General features: G+C 45.6%; 1 protein-coding gene across 6 annotated transcripts in view; it reads right to left on the bottom strand.

The window, feature by feature from the left end:
• ANKS1A (ankyrin repeat and sterile alpha motif domain containing 1A) overlaps positions 1-14899 on the bottom strand; it is a 175551-nt gene that overhangs the window by 88944 nt on the left and 71708 nt on the right. For 3 of the 6 annotated variants that reach the window (XM_087858156.1, XM_045772007.2, XM_087858152.1), the window contains exons 3-9: positions 13619-13775; positions 11644-11706; positions 3926-4222; positions 3037-3112; positions 2645-2746; positions 2449-2550; positions 899-1095 (exon numbers count right to left, since the gene is read on the bottom strand). In XM_087858156.1, coding sequence (XP_087714282.1) covers positions 899-1095; positions 2449-2550; positions 2645-2746; positions 3037-3112; positions 3926-4222; positions 11644-11706; positions 13619-13775 — 994 coding nt within the window. The remainder of the gene's footprint in view (positions 1-898; positions 1096-2448; positions 2551-2644; positions 2747-3036; positions 3113-3925; positions 4223-11643; positions 11707-13618; positions 13776-14899) is intronic. The other 3 variants (XM_087858153.1, XM_087858154.1, XM_087858155.1) reach the window with 2 other exon arrangements.

Here is a 14899-nt window from a genome sequence, read left to right as displayed (position 1 = left end):
CGGCCAAAGGTTCATCTAAATGGTCATAAAGCAGATTCAGACCAAAAGGGAAAGTCTGGCCTCTTCAACAGGAAGAAATAATATATACCTGAAAATCTGCCTCAAGCTGGGGTCACTAGGATTCTGTTGGAGCAATGGCAAGTGCGGTGCTCAAAACCTCAACTTACTGTGCTGGCAATGTAGGAAGGAAGGTCAGTGGGACCACTGATTCAGGCTTAAGCTCAGAGTAAAACCCTGAGGGAGAAAAAGGGAATAAAAAGTCTTGAGAACAATGGACAAGACTGAAGCAGAAGCAAGTATTGGAGAAAAAAGCAGTAAGATGGGAAGGTGGACCTTGAGGAAGAAATGGCTGTAGAGATAGTAACTGGGAAGAACAGGAATGCCACATACTAACACATGTGATACCTGATTAAGCCTTGCTACAACCCTGCTGAATGCAGACTCTGTCCAGAGCCACATGGATTACGCTCTGAGGGCAAATGAAGGTGAGAACGCACTCAGGGCAGACAAGAACTTACTTCAGTGAGCTCTTTCACTGTGGAACTGCTCTCCAGAGAGAAAACCAACAATATAAAGCAAAGACCCCAAAGACAGAAGCCACATGAGGCTAAATGGAAATAAAATGTTTCAGTTTGCTCTAAGGCCGAAAACTAATAGAATGATGTAAATATGTTATATTGAAATCAGAAAAACCAAAATTCTACCTCAAGGGGATCTCTACAGTTTAAACACACTACGCAAGACAGAGATGTGGCAGAGCGCCAGGAGAACAAGGGGAGAAGGCTGCAGGCCTCTGGCAAGCGAGCGGGCACTAGGGGCACACTCCCTCTCCCAGCGCCCCGCTGAGGCACAGGCTGACAGCACAGCCCCAGCTTGTCGAGGGCCCCAGGCCACATACAGGCCTCACTCCAGCAGCCTTGACTCCTGCTGCCTCGGCCTCCTTGTTCGTGCAGTCTCGGTCAGATGATCGCCCACTGGCCATGCTATCCAATGAATGGCAGGAGACGGCATTGTACAGCGCCTCGTAGGGACCCTCCTCTTCAGTGTTTGTGTCAAAATCAATGATCAGTTCAGTCACTGCTTTCTCCACGTCACCTGAACAGGTTAGAGAGCAAGAGTCAATGGACGGGGAGCACAATCTCGGATTTCCAACCACCGTATCCAAAGCCCCTCATCAACCTGAACTTGACAAACAGACAGCAGGAAAATAAAATAACTGCTTTGCTCCACAGACAGGAATAAATAGAGTTTCAGTTGCTCTTTATACCCTGAGACTTAAAGAGATTTTTCTCTAATTCGATATGGCAAACCCTTGACACCTACGAGGGATACCTTCCAAGACCTTTATAAACTCCCAAGAACCTCAACGCCATCGTAGCATACACTTAAACGATAAAACGTAGCAAAGTATAACTGGAAACTTCAGTAATCCTTTAAATTCTTAGCAGAAACCTCCATGTGCTCAAGCAAAAGAGAGGGTGGTGAAGCCTTTCTGACACAGAGGCACTGTGCAAGGTTAAACTCAGCAGGGAATTACAAACCTCAGACTACCTCGGGTCCAAATTTGTGACTCTGGAAAGTTACAGTCTGTTGTGGACCAGAGCGCACTGGGTCTCTGGCAAATAGTCAAAACCGTAACTGTAAAATCCTTGAAAGCTAAGAGCTCAGTGAGCTACTAACCCCGTAACCAGTAGATTATAAGGTCAAGAAAAAAAGTGGGGGTGGTGGAGGTGGGGGCAGACAAGGACTCCACAGTGAAAAAGAGGCCGAGTGCCCTTTAACCTTATACCTCCACATCCGTCTGAAAAATCCCTTTCCCACCTCAGTGTCTGGCTTTGTTCTGTTCCTCTGGCCTTCTTTACTAGCTTTGTATCTGAGGGAAAGCATCAGTCAGTAGTCTGTCTTTCCCATTCATCATACCTAGGACCCAAAAGGCTGCTCAATAAATCTGAAAGGGTGGATCGTGGCTAATGATGGGGAGGCTGGACTGCCCAAGCTAGTGCCCAGACCCCATTTGTTGGCCAAATGATATAGTACCAAAATCTGCCATATACACGTCTACCAACCTGGTGATATTCACTCAATATTGACTGAGGGCCAACTATGCTCCAAGCAGGATAGCGTGTGTTAGGAAAAGGTTTCCTTGAGATTTGAATTTATCCTGAGATCATCCCACCTACAACACAGCCCAGAACAGACCTCACAGAGCCAACTGTAAGAGTAGAGAATAAGATAAAGTAGGAAAGAAGAGATCCAAAGTCAAAGGCCTAAGCTATGTCCAATAAAAGTTCAAATGCTAGCTGGAAAACAATAAATGTGAATATGAACTTATTAAGTACTCCCAACCCCGTGAAGTTATTATTTAAATGAAGCCCTTTCTAGTCTACCAAAGACCATTCAACTCTTCAAGCCAAGAGCCCCTTCGTTGGCAGAGAAAGGCCACCTTACCCTGAGACTTCTGGGATATGGAGTCCATATTGGAGATGAGAGTTCCCTGGGACGTGGGGGTTTTATCAGCCTCTTTTGCACTTCTTTTTCCAGTCATGTGATCTATGTGGAAAGACAAAAAAAGCTGCACCAAATACAAATGCCTTGGTCTGGCCAGTGTGCCCCTGGTCACCCCGACAGGCAGATGAACGGGTACCTTCGATAAGCGCTGCTATCTGCTGGCTCTTTTGAGAAGGCAGTTCCCGGACAGTGTCTAGGGCAGTCAGGCCACGGTTATCTTTTATGTTGACATCAATTCCTAGAAAGGCACACCAGGTGGACCAGGGGGGAGTGAGCAGTTGCAAGTCAGCCTCAAAGAGGGTCAAATTCCAGGACTCCTAATGCTCCCAGTAGCAAGACCAATATTTTTCATCCAAAGCCACTTAATCCAGCTCTTCAAGAACAATTCGTACACTTGCAATCAACCAGTGGAGACATACATACATTGGGTTCAAGTGCAGCCAGCAAAAATCCCCCTCCGGGGAGGCTAGGGAGAAACAAGCCCACCCCTGGCATGCCGTGAAAACGAGAGCGCTGCCGACCTCTCACCTGCAGCCAGCAGGATTTGCACCACATCAGTCTTGCCAAACAGAGCAGCCTCATGCAAAGCACTGCCCTTCTCCGTCTGGAAGGCAAACGAGAGCGCAGAGCAGCATGTCATCAGAACAGTGACCCAGGTTTGGCGTGGCTCCACACGACAAACGGGATATAGACAAGAAGGGGCAGGAAAATAAAATCAACCACACAAAGTCCTCTGTCATTATCTTTCCCACTTTTCTTGTCTGGATTCCGGAGCCATAATCGTGGCCCAGACGTGAAGTGTGTTTGAAGTGCCACCATCAGGCCACACAGGAATAACTGCGCAGCAACTCTCGGAGCCACCTACTGGTGAAACTCTTCAAGACTCCCCCTTCCCGGGAGGAAGGAATAATGAGAAGAAAACTACAAGGGTAAAAACAAAACAAAACAAAACACCACCACCTTAACTTCACATGTGGTTTGGTGGTTTGGTCAAAGCAAAACCTAAGGAACAATCACTCATCGGAATGCACAAAGCTAACTACACAGGGAAATGCCAAGTCTCCTAAGTTGATGGGACTTTGCAGGTGGCAAATGGTGGCAGTGGGAATGCCTGTATAGGAAGATAATGAAGTTTTTCTAATTTTGAGAGAGAGCCCACAAGCACATCTTTTCAGGGCATAATGACTTTGTATTGCCCCTGAAAAGGGGAAAAAAAAAAGAATAAAAGAAAACTAGTAACAGACTCGAGAAGTCTGTCTCTGAAGCTTCACATGAAAATGAGTCAATGGATGGAAGCGTCTGACACGGGAAGTGACACGTGCTAGATGAGAACACAGCCCAGCAGCATGGTACCTGTGCCTCTCCCACCGCGACTCGGCCCCCGGAGCCCGGGGGCGGGGGGAGTCTGCCCCGCTACCTGGTAGTTGCTGTCCATGCCAGCGTCCAGCAGGACCCGCACCACGGCTTTGTGGCCGTTCCGCGCCGCCAGGTGCAGGGGCGTGTGCTTCTTAGTGTTGCAGCTCAGGAGGTTGGGGTGGGCGTTGAGCAGCATCTTCACCACCTCCAGCCTCCCGTATAGCGCGGCCAGGTCCAGAGGGGTCTCGAATTTGTTGTTGCGCATGGTGGGGTCTGTCAGCTCCTCTAAGAGGACCTTCACCACCTCCGTGTGGCCGTACTGCGCGGCGCAGTGCAGGGCCGTCTCGTTGTCGTTGTTCTAAAGAGTGGACAAGAAGATCCCGTCAGCAGGGTCACTGGCAGACTGGCCTACGACCGGGACGATCACACAGAAAACCACTGAAATTTAAATGAGGAAAATAGCAGCAATATTTGGGGACTACTAGAAGTCGATCAGAATGAAGACATACTCCCCAACAAACGAGGCCGGCCGCTCCAATCAGCCGCTGCCAGAGGGGGCTGTGATCCCCTCAGATTTACCGTCTCCTGTGTGCCATGAAGGAAGTGTCTACCGACTGCAAGGACAGTGAACCAGGGAACGGGGCGGGCCCTGGGCAGAGGCCCTGGCACACAGGAATGCCAATAATATCGCTGCCATTGACTCATTTTAAATTTCAACTGGTTTTACAATGGATATTCAGTCAACCCTGTAGTTCTGATTCTGGCTTTGTTGACAGTCCTCTGCCTTACAGACAAGCTGTTTTGAAAGAGTCTGTCATCTGCATATAGCTTCTTGCATGCAAATCAACCAGCCAACAATCAAAGTAACAGAGCAGAGCACCAAAAACCACTCTCGAGTTCTCAGCCAATAGCCATTTCCAGGGGAGGGAGGCGCTTGAGCTCCGTCACAGAGGAACACGGGACCCTGCTGTCAGCCTGTGCCCACTCCAGGAGCCGGCACCAACCAGCGCGTGCACAGTCTACAGTACAGGGAAGCGTGGTTATGTAGGAGAGAGTCAGACGCGGGAATGTTTTGTGAGAGGTGCAAAATATTCAAAGTTGTAACATGACCATCAGTTCAAATTCACAACCCCAGGGTCCTTTAATGCCAATTTTGTTTCAAACTAAAGGTAGAACCTGGGATGAGACAGGAGAAGTCTGTGCTTCATCCACCATCAGAAGCAAAATGTGAATCATTCCAATTGTGCTCTTTCTTTTACTACTACTGATAATGTATAATCAGAGCAGAAATAAAGTAATTTCCATGACCTCTCCTTTTTTAGATGCACTAATGAAAATAGTTCTCCCACAAGACTTTGAGATTCCTAAATTTATCTGGGAGGCTTCTGCCACTTTAGGGAAACAAAGCTGATGAGGTGGTGTGTCCGTCAAGTCAATATTGTGCACCTTTCAGTGATCAAAAGGTAAAAATGAAATGTTTCCACAACTGCTTTAATTCTATTCATTACATTAAAAGTAACAGACCAGGAGTTACCCAAACACGCATGCAATTCCATCTGCTTTTGATCTGGCATTTGACTGCATCATTTTTTTCCAGCTACACCAAGTGTACCAGAAAGATCCAGAGCTGCTGGGAGCAAGGCCCCCAAAGGCCAGAGTGATAGCAAAGAAAAACTGTTCAACGAAATAAGGACAGAAAGCGTGGTAGCAGGAGCCACATGCAAAGATAAATGCACACAGATAAACAGAGGAAGCAGCGCTGCGCTCAAACACAGCTCGAGGAGATCAGCAGCTGAAGTGCAGACAGCCTTCGCGGGCCACAGGACACAGCCAGTTAGCAACGGCCTCCTGGGATACAACTGGGCCCAAGGCGGGGATTCCATGTCTACCTAGAAGGCTGGAGGGAAGGGGAGACTCTAGGCAGAAAGCAAATCTTTGGGGTTCCCTGTGCCAAACCAACCACTTAAGACACCCATTTGGAATGCCCATTTCCAATTGAGCATCAACTCTCCCTGAGCCAACTTAGTTCGAGCTGTCACTTCATGTTCTCGCCATGAAAGGCAGCTTCATCAACAAAACACACAGGGGCTTTCTTTACAGTGGTCCCAGGGCAGCGTGGCAACCCAAGGAAGTTTTAAGAGGATTCTCAGGCTTTTACATCTCAAGATTACCATGACAGCAGGGCCAAGAAAGCCAGCTTATTCTTACTAAAACCCCAATCCAGAAAAACTTGTTTACTCTGAGGCAGACACTGCTGTCTCTTTTATATCCAGGTTGTCTCCCAACGACCAGAATAATCTGTCCTCGATTTTGTAAAAAGTATGCCATTAGGGCCTGAAGAACTGTAAAACTCTAAGCTATCCAGCAGGAGGAAGAAAAGAAAAGAAAAATCTTAGTTTGTTGGTGGTGTTTGCTAGAACTAAGGCAGCTACCATGAAGCTGCCTTACTGAAAGCACGGTCTTGATCACTACCAGGCAAATTTCCTGACTCTGCTAAAAATGGCCTAACCACGTCTCTGCACAATGTTATACTCAAATTCACACTGTAAAAAGCACCTTTCTCGTGCTTCAGTCTTGCCAGACATGGTCTGGTAATTACAATACTCTTGAGTTGAAGTCTGTGGTGACCCCATCTCTCAACTACTGAACACAGGCCATCACAATCTCTTCCTACCAGCTCCCCTTTGAACATGACAACTATCAGGGCAGGAAGTCACTGAGTGTTGATTCAGGGACCCACAAGAAAGGGAGGGACTCCAAGGAGAGTACAGACTCCTCGGGACCCAGAATCCTCTTTCACACCTTCCAAATCACACCACAGGTGCGCATCACACCTCAAGAGTTCCCAGAATCATATTGCTATGTATTTGAACTGAGAAAGGAGACTAAGATCAAACACCCCAATTTTCCCTAAAGTCTTCGCACAAACTCTCCGTTCCTGCCCATCTTGAGACTCACTTTCACTTCTCCTTGCTGTCAGTACCTCTAAGAAAAAAGATCCCAATACCCTTTACATATGGAGACCCCATTAAATGTGTAAATCCATTATATTTATGCATTGTATATTTATGCCTATCTATCTAACATATGCATAAACTACAAGCAACAGAAAACTATACAGAAACGTTTCGGTGGCCTTTCTCCTTTTGAAACTATTCTAAACCAACACTTCCCAGTGCTTAGATTACAGCCCAACTGCACTCCTGACCACTGTTGATAATACCTAAGTTAGAAACAACTCAGCTACAGCTCTCTGTAGCAACAATGGTATAGGTTTCAGAAATCTACCAAAATTGGAAAAGGAGATTTAGCAGACACAGGAGAAACATGAGAACTGAGTCCATGTGGAAGAAGAGTTAGACTCACTCTGCAGTGCTCTGGAAGGCAGAACCCTGACCAACAGATGGAAAGTTTAGGAAGACAGATATCAGCCAAGCATAAGAAACCAAAAATCAGTGGAATCCAAAAAGAGGCTGCCATGAAGTAAGTCTGGTTGTTACCAAGAGAAACAAACAATCAACTAAAACAAAGGGTAGATGGCTCATCTTTCAGGTGAGAGAAAAGGATTCCTGCTCTGGATGGAAAGTTGGCTTAGATCAGTGGTTCTCAAACTGGCTTTGTTTTGGAATTACATGGGAGCTTAAGAGTAACTAAGTCCCACCCCAGACTTGCCAAGGGAGCACCTTAGAGGGTAAAGCCCAGGAAGACTATTATTAAAAAGCTTACCAACCCAGCAGGCACCAACATGACCAAGCAAGCAATCATCTATGAGCGCGACAAACTGACATCATGTGCCTTACAACGTGAAGGAAGGATATGATGTCACTCCTGTGGCGTTCCTGCTAAAATTACAGGGCCTGCGTCTAATCATGACGAAATAGCAGACAAACTCAAACTGAGGGACAGTCTATAAAATGACTGGTCTACATTCTTCAATACCATCAATGTCGCAGGTCTTTGTGGCAATCGCTTAGTGGGTTCAGCTGTTCACTGAAACATTGTTGGTTTGGTCCCACCCAGGGACGTCCATGTTTGCGGTTCCTAGTCATGAAAGACTAAGAAGGGCTGAGGAATGGTTCCAAATTGTGTCTGATCCTGGACTGGATCCTGGACCAGGAAAAAAAAATTGCTCTAAAGGACATTATTGGGGAAATTGGTAAAATCCGAACACAGATTTTGTATTAGATTCCAGTACTGTATTAATGTTGCATCTCCTGAATTTGGTAACTGTACTGTGGTTATACGAGTGAATGCCCTTGTTTGTAGGAGATACGTGCTGAAGTATTTGGGGTTAAAGGGTCATGATGTCCATGACTAAGTATCAAACAGTTCATCATCAACTACAGCAACAATATGCATACACACCTGCGAGAGAGAGAAAACGTGCATGCAAATGAGACAAAATGTTAACTGGGAATCTAGATGAAGAGTACAATGCGGTTCACTGCATTATGCTTGCAACTGTTTGTAAATTGAAAATTTTTTCAAGATAAAAAGTTTTATAAAAGCTTGCTAGGTGATTCAGATACAACCAGACATGCTGATCAGAATGTGGAGGCAACTGGTCGAGACAACTTCCGGGTCTCTTCCAGCTCTGAAACTTAATTATTTTTAAGTGTACAGGAAAATAGATCTACCCTAAAACTAATTTGACCATTGCTCACCTTACGATCTTCAGACTAAGTTAAAATCATTTTATTTTATTTTATTTTTTTAATTTATTTATTTATTCAACAGAGATAGAGACAGCCAGCAAGAGAGGGAACATAAGCAGGGGGAGTGGGAGAGGAAGAAGCAGGCTCATAGCAGAGGAGCCTGATGTGGGGCTCGATCCCACAACGCTGGGATCACGCCCTGAGCCGAAGGCAGATGCTTAACCGCTATGCCACCCAGGCGCCCCTAAAATCATTTTAAAAGGGGGAAAATAAACAATTTTAAATAGTTCCACCTAATTAGCTACGATAACCTACATTTTATTTTTATTTATTTTTTTTAAAGATTTTATTTATTTATTTGACAGACACAGCCAGTGAGAGAGGGAACACAAGCAGGGGGAGTGGGAGAGGAAGAAGCAGGCTCCCAGCGGAGGAGCCTGACGTGGGGCTGGATCCCAGAACGCTGGGATCACGCCCTGAGCCGAAGGCAGACGCTTAACGACTGCGCCACCCAGGCGCCCCGATGACCTACATTTTAGACTGGTTTATGCTGACTTGTTGAAGAAGGAAAGGCTCCATATGTCGCAGAGGAAGATGAACGCTCATGAAAACCACCTCTGCTCCCAGTACAGGCATCCGAGACTTCTTAATTTCTACAGGTGCCTGATAGGACTTAGCCCACAAAACAATTCCTAGACACAATCCAGGTCAATAAAAACCCACTGAATCAGGATAAAACCCAGTAAGGTTAGACTCAAATCAGCTCGAAGAGAGTTTGCATTTGTAGCAAAATCCAAACAGCTTTATCCCTTAGTGCAGTTTGCATCATTTGGCCTTCGGGGTGTGGGAAGGAGGCAAAGGGCAGTATTTCCAAAAAGAGAAGTATGTTCTTATTCCATTTAGGCCAATTTTCTTTTTTGTTTTTTTTTTTTTTGTTGTTTTTTGTTTTGTTTTTTTTGTTTTTTTTTTTTTAAAGATTTTTTATTTATTTATTTGACAGAGACAGCCAGCGAGAGAGGGAACACAAGCAGGGGGAGTGGGAGAGGAAGAAGCAGGCTCATAACGGAGGAGCCTGATGTGGGACTCGATCCCAGAACGCTGGGATCACGCCCTGAGCTGAAGGCAGACGCTTAACCGCTGTGCCACCCAGGCGCCCCAGGCCAATTTTCTTTTTTGTGTGGGAAATCAAGGGATAAGAAAATGTGCTTTTAAGAACCAAAGACTTACCCTTTAATCAGAGCTTTATAAGCTAACTGAACTAACCAAGTGGGAAAACAATCACTTCAAGGTACGTCCCCACAAAACAAAAACCCTGAACAGACTAATTGAGCAATGTTTCATTAAGTTTCAATCCACCAGTAAGAAAGAACAAATTCCAAAGTGCCGTTTCAGAAACACCCCACTGTATATACCCTTTAAAAGTCAGATCTCAAAGATTACTAGTTACCAGATACTTGTACTTAATGTACACTCTCTTATGTAAACTCCAGAACAATCCAGCAAGGTAGATGGTATACTGCACTTCACAGAAGAGGCAACGGAGGCTCATAGAAATTAAGTAACTTATTTAAGTCAACAAAACCAGTCAGTGGCAGCGCGGAATTCAATCTCAGGCCTGATTTGAAAGACTGCAACCTTTAAGAGTTTTCTCCTCTACTACACCAAGTCCAAAAAAAGAAGAAAATGAAGATAAGAGTATCTTCCTCTTTTGAAAATTAGGAAACAGAATTTAGAGAGCGGGGGCCAAACCAAAGTTAATGCGTTCCACTACCCCGAATCAAACTGCTTCTCTGCCATTAAGGCCCGACAGCTGAAGAACATGGCCCACAAAGGCTGCCTAGATCCAGCCCACGGGGAGCTTCATTCGCTAAGTCAGCATTTCTCAAAGAATATCTGCCTTGCATTTGGAAACTTGCAGAAGTACCTTATGTTTCCCTTCCCTGAGGCTACTGTATTCAGAGCAAGGGAAAGGTAGCTCACGTGAATAACGCACTGACTCAATCAAACTCCAGACTGGTGCCAAAAAGCAAACGTCACCTGAATGAAAACTCATGTCAAAACCAGGGGAGAGCACCGAGGAGAGAGGCTAACCATCACCAATCCACAAGCTCTGCCTCCGGGTGTGTGAAGGCCGGAGGAGCTGGGCAGTTCATCACCAGGCCTACCAGGCCTCTACGTGCCCTAGCCTCACAGGGAGGGAGATCAAGGCCAGTGCCCTGCTTGACCCTGCGACCTCATTTCCTATTTGAGAGCCCTTCCCAGGGCCAAGAGTGACCAAGCAGTGAAGGAAGCTAATAGCTGGGGAGAAGCAGCTGAGGCTTTAAAGTCCCAGGCAGAAATGCACAAACTTAAGGAAATGAGGAGGGAGCCGAAAGTGACAACTTTTAAGAGTAAAATGGAGTCACTACACCCCTTCCCCAACACCTCTACTACTCACTTATTGAAAATGAGATTACACTTCAAAAGAAATAGAGCAGAGTAAAAAAAATTTTTTTAATCCAGTTAGTACAATTTAATCATCTTCTGTGCTTATTATAAAGTAAGCTAATATGTTTGACATCTTTTTTTTTTTTTTTAAGATTTTATTTATTTATTTGACAGGGACAGCCAGCAGAGAGGAAACACAAGCAGGGGGAGTGGGAGAGGAAGAAACAGGCTCCTAGTGGAGGAGCCTGATGTGGGGCTCGATCCCAGAACGCCGGGATCACGCCCTGAGCCGAAGGCAGACGCTTAACGACTGCGCCACCCAGGTGTCCCGTTTGACATCTCTTAACTGAATTTTTCTTTTTTAAATTTAAATGATTTTAGCAATCACAATGGTAAATTATGCATATAATATGGTTCCTTCCCTTTCCCCATTTCGGCCATTTCTAAGCTTTTCAGACATTCCAGGAAAAGCACCCAACCTTTCCAGAATTAGCATGGGTTTTAAAAATAAAACCCAAACCCACTGAAGCTGCAATTTCCCATTCCCAGACAAGCCAAAAGCAGATGGGCTGAAGCAGACAATAGTCAGGGTGATGAAGAGGAGCCTGAGCGGACAAGAGTGGAAGCCAGAGAGGACCAAAGAGGGAGTGCAGCTTGGAGAAATGATGCAGAGAAATCCTGGCAGCAACGTACACACCTTGGCATTGATATAAGGGTCAAAGGGGCCGTACTTTTTGAATTCTTTGATCTCAAGAGCATTCTATAAAAAGGAGAGGAAAAGAAAATGTGATGATAAAATGGATGAAATATATCAAAGCAATGCCCAGCCCCGAGGGGGCCCAACACAAGAACGAGAACAACTTGGATCTGCCCTCTGGGTGTCTGGAAAGGAAGTTAATGGGTAAGGCAGGCTCAAGGGCACAGCACTCATCACCCCCTCTTATCCAAGCATCCAGCTGAAACCACATTAACGGTCTTTAAATAGATCAATGTGGTACTACTACCTAGAGCCATTAGGTTCTTCCAGCTATCGCAGCCATCTTGCCCAGCCCCTGCCCCACCCCCCTGCCTGCCAGATACTCAGAACACTGGGCTGGTGTCCCACCTATCAACGGATACTCCAGGCAGGAGGCAGCTGTGAGCAGGGCAAGCTAGCACACTCAAGTGGCTCAAAAATCCAAGCAGCTGTGTTCCAAGGCAAAAGTGAGCAAAGACAGGATTAGAAATGGTTGCCGAAAATTTCTTAAATGAGAAGGACTTTAATGGGTGACTAGTTTGTTCAACATTGAGGAGTATTAGTTACAAGCAAACTTCCTTATAAATTTCCTCCAGTTAAGAGAAATTACAATCACTTTAGCCAGGAGGAGTAAAATTGCATTTAGATTCTGAAGCAGTAATTCTAGAGACAATTTTCATTCTTAATGTTATAACACAAACACCCTCCTCGATGATTTTAAATTTCTGTGGCTTACCTATCCAGAAAATACAGCCTGAGGGGGAAAGGGAAGCTGATTAACAACTATACATACACAATCTCCAAGCTGAGAGATTTGGGAGCATTGCTGTAATTTTCTCAAACCTCCGAGTGAAGCTGCCCTTCTGTGAGTCAGCCATGCTCCCAACAGCTCACTGAGAGTGTGCATAGCCTTGCTGATTGCAAAAATGATTTCCTATTTTTCGAGGAATAACCCTAACCTAATCCTATAGGTAATTTAACAATCTCCTCTCAGCCAAGTCATTAGGAAAACAGTCCTGGGCTTACTGAGAAACAGCAGCATCTCTCTCATTCAAGCAACTAAGAAAAAAGAACCTGTTTCAGTTCCGAGCAGAGAGGAAAACAGAATGGCTTGTCACCCAGGGAAAGCCCATCTCCTCTCAAATGGACACAGGATCTCAGATCCAAACTACAGGAAACTGCATTTTATGAGAGGATTGTCTAGAACTTGCATAATGTGAGTTATTCCTTTTCCAAAGGAATCAATGTAAAAAAGAGGAGGTAGAGTCTCAGAGTACCTAAGTCCAGGGCCATTTCAAGGTATTTTTGCTCAAACGTTGCTTTTTTTTTATTTTCTAAGAATTATCTCCACTTTGTCAAAGCATGGTCACTCTGAAGTTGACATTAGGGGACATAATATAAATGATTTTCATTCTGCTGAATCACCTCTGACCCCTGAGCTTACTCAGATGGTTTTGTGAGCTCCTTTTTCAGTCCCAGGACGAGTCCTTCCACTTCTGCCAGTTGTGATGTAGGGAAAACAACAGCAGGGTTCAGGCAGCACTGACGCGCACTGGGAGGATTGCGTTTACCGGCTAAAGCTGCACTGCCATGTTGATGGCGTAAGCACAACTTAGAACTACTTAACCCTGCCGGCTAGAAATGGCCACTAAGCAATTTTACGGGATTTGTATTATTTCCCATTTTGCACAGAAGGTATGTAGATCTTTATTATAGCACTACTCCAAATCTGCACGAGTCAAATGCACGTAAAATGCATCCCCGGGGTATGAGATCTCCCTGATGCACTCGGAGGAGTAGCGCTGGGAGGAGGGGAACCATTTGTAGGGCCTGGAAGGGCTGGCTCCCTGAGATCTGAGCTATGGAACTGAAACAGTGCTGGGGCCGCCACGGTCTGGCTACAGCTGAAGGGAAGAACGCTTCTCCTCCTTCCGACCTGTTCGTTGACTCGGGTGTGTGAGGGCCCTTGATGGATGAGCAACCGCACTATCTGGGCATCTCCTTTCCAGGCTGCCAAGTGCAGAGGGTAACAGCCTTTAGAATCAGCCACATTGGTCAACGCATCGTTCCTCAGAAGAACCTCAACCACATCCCTAGAAGGCAAAAATCAATCATGAGTTTGCAGAACTCAGAAGTCTTTCCTACTAACAGCTCTTCACATTTGGGCAGCTGAAGCCCTTTCAGATAGTATCTCACTCGGCCCCCCTCTCTCTACCTGAGCTCATCGCCCAGTCTCCTCCTCTTATTCCATGAGCTACGTGTATAGCTGCTGATACATGGCTGAAACATCTTGACCCAAACGACACTGACTCATCACCTTGCCATTTCTCTAGGCTTTCTAGACAATCCATCTATACTCCATTATTGTGAAAATGTCTGGTCCCCTTGTCTAAACCTTGCCATGTTTCCTTGTTTGTGATGTTTAAACACCATTCGGGGATAAACTTTACATAAAAGTAGTCATGCAAGACAAATATCATTATTCACCACATTATTCAGAGCATTTAGTGATGTGGGAGCTAAAAGCAGACAGGCAGAGCAGAATTAAAGTTGCTGCAAACATAAGCCAGACACATATGGTATCATTTGATACATCCAGAAAGAAGGGCTTGGCTTTCTTCTTGGTGACACCGCTAATTAAGCAGATACAAATGTATAATTATCCCCATGCATATGAGGTCAAAGAAAATCCCCACTGTAAATAAAAACAGCATCTGGAGATAAACTTGGCTAACGAGCTGCAGCCATTTCAGTCCACTTTAATTCAGGTTAGCCCCCTACCGATGGGGGGAGGGGTCTCCACAGAGTCCGTGTTAGCTTGGTCTAAGATGGCCACAGAAAAGACACAAGGATCACATTCAATCTATTTCAGGAAAGTTTAATGTAGAAGGAAACAATTATCACCTCTTTTTGGCACATTAGAGCCCATCAGGCTGGGCCAATTACCACACAAGTGATACGGGACATCACAAGGTGGTGAGGGCCCTGCTTCTTGCTCAGCAAAATCGAAAATGGTTCCAACAATCCCTCCTCATGAAAACTAAACTTCTACTTCTTTTCTCCTAGAGCATGATGTCTCGAACTCTCCTTACCACCCTCTGTGCTGCTCCACTCTGGTTTCCATTCTTCCACATCCTGCCAAATCTACTCACTGTACCCCACGACCAAGCCTGCCCCCGGACTGAGCCATCACATTCTCTCTCACATGGAGGGCAGC

This window comes from Ursus americanus, chromosome 32, assembly GCF_024610735.1.
Source record: "Ursus americanus isolate L20-20 chromosome 32, mUrsAme1.1.p, whole genome shotgun sequence".
In the NCBI taxonomy this organism is placed as follows: domain Eukaryota; kingdom Metazoa; phylum Chordata; class Mammalia; order Carnivora; family Ursidae; genus Ursus; species Ursus americanus.
The sequence above is the reverse complement of the archived record's forward strand: the minus strand, read 5'-3'. Positions and strand labels throughout refer to the sequence as shown.